Below are 5757 nucleotides of genomic sequence, written 5' to 3'. Positions count from 1 at the left end.
ATTTCCAGTTATTTGGAAATTAAACTGCCTATAACTTCTCATTTTATTTTTTAATAACTTCTCATTTTATAATTTTGAAGAACAAGTCCTTTCATTGATGACCATTTAAGCTCTTTGCTAGCTTTCTTTTTCAGAATTATGTGAATCCTAGACATAATTGTTCATTATACAAATTAAAAGTAGAATATTAAATGTGTTTTATGATTATTTTTGTAATTGGACCATTTCTGCTTATCCATGTAATAATTTTCTTCTGTTTTAATGATAGACGGATTCTTAGTTCTGTGGAAAAGAGCAGACAGAAATATAAACCAGCTTCTCTCACTGTGGAATTTGTTCCTTTCTTTTATCGTAAGTACAGTAATGCACTAATTACTTTCACTTTGATTTGCATTTTACTCTGATTGTTCTTATTCTGAATCTGACCTTAGTTCACCTTTATGGATTTATAAGCTAAAGGTTAAAAACAGTCTCTGGAGTAATTTGTTTTTGGTGATTGTTTTCACTTGGTGTTTTTCTGTTAAGAGCTGATTTTGTGTGTGCAAGCTGAATATTTTACTGATGGTAGTATATTTTACACTCTTATTTGTTTATTTTTATTTAGTAGAGGAACTACAGGGTCTCATTGCACAAATCAGACTCAGTGATCCTCCTGTTTTCAGCCTCCCAAGCATTGGGATTACAAGCACATGTCATCATGCCCAGTCTCAATTTTTGTCTCAGTGCGCCCCTGGGGTGGGGATGGGGCAGGTACAGCATGTGGTGCTGGGGATCAAACCCTGGTCCGTGTGCTTTGCCTAAGCAGGCGCTTTAGTCCACTGATCTATCTGGCCGGCCCTTACAATTTTAGAATTTTTAAGGAGATATATATGGACCTAGTTTTCTTTTTATAAAAATTATTAGACTGATTTTAAAATACAGAAACATTTGCAGAACAGAAAAGGTACACTGGGGCTGAAGAGATGGCTCAGTGGTCTAAAGCACCTACTTGGAACAAGCTTGGCAAAGCACAGGGACCACGGTTTGATCCTCCAGCACCACATGCCAGCCAGCCGCGCCCCCTGGTGGGCTGAGCTGACCACACACACACACACACACACACACACACACACACACACAATAAATAAATGTTAAAAAAAATTAAAAAAAGAAAAAAGAAAAGGTACACTGTGTATATTCTCTGGGTATATTCAGTATTCAGTTGTTTCAGATCTTAACACATTGCCATATTTACTTTAGTTCTCCTTTATTTTTCCTGTGAAATAAAACTTGTTTGCTTTGTGAAAATCATTGCATTGCCCACTTTGCATTACCACTAGTAATAAAATTGACTTTATTAGATGATCAAATTAACATTTCCATGTTAAAACGTGCCCAGAACTGGACTCACAGTAATGGAAACCCTGCATGCTAGTGAATTAGAATAAATTATTTCTGGTCAGCAAGAGTTTTTGCTGCAGTCCAAGAGCTCTTGTTTTGTCCTGTCAGTGAGGTTATGAAAACAAACTGGTGGATGAATATAAGGCTAGTTTGACTTAAAAGCACAGTATTTTATAGAACCCTTTATATCTTATTTTTGTTTTTGAGACTTAGTCTTTTCTTTTTCCAGAAGTGTTTTATGTTTGTTCAGTTTGTAAATTGTTTTTAATTGTACTTTTCAATTATTGCAGTATATAAAAGTATTTTTGTATAAAATGTATTTTTGTTTATTGATCTTGTATCCTATGATCTTTTTAAATAAATTAATTTGTAAATTGTAGTAACCTTTATATATTTCCTTAAGAGTTTATATGTATATATTCATATATCTACGAAATAGAATTTTCCCTTCCAAACTATATGCCTTTTTATATTGCTGAGTAGACGTAGTGGGAGAAGAGACTCGTGCCTTTTTCCTGCACATACAGGGGAAATGTGGCATTAGCTTTGAATTATTATTATTATTATTATTATTATTATTATTATTTTGGAGACAGGGTAGGTCAGTCTGGCCTTGAGTTTATTGTGTAGCCCAGGCTACCTTGGAGGTCACAGTGATTCTCTTGTCTGCACTTCCTAAGTGCAGCAATTATAGGTGTGCACCACCACACACGGCAGCTATAGATTTTTAAATTGATATCCTTTATTAAGTAGAAGAAATTTTATTATGAATACAGACTTTTTCACATTTTTACTTCTATTTGAGATGATTCATATATATATATATATATATATATATTTTTTTTTTTTTTAACCTGCCTCTTATTTGCTATGTAGATTGAGTTTTTGATTTTTCTTTGTATGTGTGGGAAGGGCTATGTTTTTTCAAACTGAATCTTGCTTTGTAGTTCAAACAGGTGTAGAACTCACAGTGATTCTCCTGTCTCTCTCATCCTTCCAATAGCTGGGATTACAGGTGATCATCACCTGTTTGCTTTTTGAGATGGGGTCTTGCTATGTAGTTAGGCTGGCCTTGAACTTACTTGAACACAGATGATCCTCCTGCCTCAGCCTCCAGAGTGTTAGGATTGCAGGCGTGGCTCACCAGGCCTGGCCGAGCTTTGATTTTTGAGTGTTAAATTAACATTGCATTTTCAGACTAAACTCTTTGGTTATAATTATACTTTTATATTGTCTACTTTATATAATTTGTATTTGATTTGCTAATATTTTATTAAAGATTTTTATGTCTATGTTCAAGTGGTATATGGATTTGTAGGTGGTGTTTTTTCCTTCTGATCTCTTGCATGGTTTCTGTATCAAGGTAATTGTTCTAATATGCTCTAGCTGCCACCACAAAATAAAAATAGTATAAATTGGGCAGCCAAAATATCAGAAATATATTTTCTCATAGTTCTGAGGGCTAGGAAGCTTTAAGATCAAGGTTCCACCAGGGCTTAGTTTCTAGTGAGATCTCTGTAACTTGTAGATGGTGTCCCTGTTGCTGTGTCCTTATGTGTTAAAAGAGAGATACCTGTGTCTCTTCTTGTTGTGGAAACTTGTAGCAAACCCAGATGGAAAATGCTTTGCACCAAGGAGTTGGAAGGCAACTTTTATTAACACTGGTGGGTTGATAGGATTGAGTCAAAATCATCAGCACTGGCTGAAAGAAAAACAGCAATTTATATACATTTTGTAAGCAAGAAATACAAAGTTGATGAGGGATTAGTTTATAATTGGTTACATAATTGTCATACTTTGTCAGACAGATGTGTCCTAGGCAGGTTTTAAGTGGAGAGGATCATTTATCATGAGGAAAGCCAAGGTCCCAGGCAGGCAAGTAAGATTTAATGTGACTTTGACAGAGCTAGTCCACCCTGGGTGTATTGTCCTTGAGGTAAGCTAGTAGGAAAGAATATTTGTATAGGCCATTGTGCAGTTGGTCAGATGGGGCTAAGTCAATTTTATCTCTGAACTACAGCAGTACAGTTAAGGCTAGTTGAATCCATTGGCCCAGTTATGAAGCTATAATTTTGAATTTTCCCCATTACCTTCTCTCTTCTTACAGGGCATCAATTTTACAAGCTTCACTCTTAGGATCTCATTTAACCTTAATCACTTTGCTCCAAAGCCATATCTCTTATAGACATGTGGATGGGAGTTAGAGCTTTAATATATGAATTTCAGAGAGACAGTTTAATGACCATGTATTATTCACATGTTAGTGATGTGTTACTGTATATATACATTAGATGGCTACAGTTTTACTAGGTGCTAGGCATTTTTCAGCTCCATTCTAATCTTTTTTTTTGGTCTTTTTGAGACAGGGTCTCACTATACAGTTCAACCTGGTCTTGAGCTCATTTTTGGGCCCAAGCTGGTCTCAAACTCACAACAATCTTCCTACCTCCGCCTCCCAAGTGCTGGGATTGCAGGCTTGCATCACCACACCTGGCTTCCATTCTAAACTTATGGGTCCGCTGTCTTACATGCATTCTCCAATAGATCAAAGTTGTTATGTAGTACAAGGCTAAATTTAGGATTAGCCAACCATATTCAGGTGATCTGAGTTTTGTTGACTGCATCCAAAGCATCGTAATCTTAAGCCAGTAAACCACAAACTTTTTTTCTCTCTATCAGGCCTGATCAGGGTTAACCTTAGTCATTTCGATCATAGAGGTTCTTCACAACCTGTTTAATCAGTGCTTTTTGATATTGATTCTCCAAGGAACACAAAATGTATGTTACTAACTTTTTTCTCATGGTGGTTAAGTTGTTGGGAGGGTGTTAGTGATGGCGTATTGATCAAATTTGTTTCTTCTGGGGCATTCTTGCAAGATTTTGGGCTGCCTTGAGGGCTGCAGTGGTTTGGATTACCAAAAGTAAGTGACATAGATCTTGTTTTTTCACAACTTTGTTTACTTTTCAGCACTACCTTATCTTTCAGTGCCTTAGTTTTGGCTCCAGCATTGGGAGAGACAAGGGTTTTCTTCACATTTGGTGTCATCTTCATGAAAAGTGTGTCTAAATACAATACCTTTAATTCATTACTTTCTAATATAATTTCGAGATGGTAGAGAGAACATATTAAGTACTATTTTCCTGACCATTTTTGATAATATTCCTCTGTACTTGCGATACTTTTTGAATGCTTTGTCAAATATTAATATAGTCATCCTGAAATTTTATAAATAGAGAGTACAAGATATAGTTTACATCCTTTTAACCTATTACTTTTCTTGTGTGTCCACTTGTGACTGAATGGAACACTATGATTTTCTGTCTCTGTATAAAATCAGAAAATCCTTTAGTCTTCTTGTAGTTTTTGGTCTGTCTTGTGGAATTTGACACTGTCATGTCAAGAATGATACATGGACACAAAATAAGTCCCCTGCATATTTCTGGAGTACTTTTTCTCCGTTATCTTCTTCCTCTCTTCACAAATTCCAGTTGCCTATCCCTCTCCAAGCACTGATTTCTGGCTCCCCAACTCAACAGACATGTTTTTTTGATTTCCGCTTTGTGTATGATAGCTCATAAGGTGTCTCCAAATAGGTGTCTGGGGTGATCCTCAGTCCACTTTTTTTACCTGTTCCTCTAGATCACTGTTGTCTGACCCCATTTCTGGAACCAATATTATCAATTTTTCTAGATTTTTATAGTGCCAATTAATCTGACATAGTTAGGATGACAATTTAATTTTTTTTTCAAAATTTTATTGATAAACAGCAATGAGACAGTTTCAAATCAAATCGGAAGTACAGTTTCAACAAATAACACACTGCATATATTCTTCTTAGTGGTTAATTGCTGTACAAGATGCGGAGACAATTTAATTTTAAATACCTATCATATATTTTACCTTAAAGTTGTTGCTTTTTGGTAAATGTTATGTATAATATTCAAAATAATTCGGTTACTAAGTATAGAGTAATATATGTGAAATTATTTTATTACAGAATTATCAAAAGAAAGGGAAAATGTGTAAGTCTATCAGTAGAGAACTGATTAAGTAAGTGTCTATCACTGTAGTGGTATGTGCTTTCTGGTCATAAAAATGATCAGGCCAGGATCTACTGAGATGTAACAATATTAGAATGTTAATATTAATAGTTTAAAAAATGATGCAAGGGCCAGCAAGATAGCTCAGCAGAATAAGCACCTGCTTAGGCAGGCGCAGGGACAAGGGTTCGATCCTGGTACCGTATGATGCTCTGGCCCTGCCCCCAGGCATGCTGAGCCAGGACGGAGTCCAAGTGTGGTGGTGCATGCCTATAATCCAAGCCCTGGGGAGGCTGAAAACAGGGAGATCACTATGAGTCCGAGCTGCATAATGAG

At 36.0% G+C, this 5757-nt stretch overlaps 1 protein-coding gene across 1 annotated transcript in view; it reads left to right on the top strand.

Moving 5' to 3' along the window:
- Positions 1–5757, top strand: part of Nbeal1 (neurobeachin like 1) — a 194157-nt gene that overhangs the window by 45769 nt on the left and 142631 nt on the right. Inside the window, exon 7 of the mRNA XM_023710161.1 lies at positions 269–351. Coding sequence (XP_023565929.1) covers positions 269–351 — 83 coding nt within the window. The remainder of the gene's footprint in view (positions 1–268; positions 352–5757) is intronic.

The sequence above is a fragment of the Octodon degus genome, unplaced genomic scaffold (genome assembly GCF_000260255.1).
Source record: "Octodon degus isolate 3935 unplaced genomic scaffold, OctDeg1.0 scaffold00016, whole genome shotgun sequence".
Lineage (NCBI taxonomy): Eukaryota > Metazoa > Chordata > Mammalia > Rodentia > Octodontidae > Octodon > Octodon degus.
This window is presented reverse-complemented; position numbering and strand designations above follow the sequence as displayed.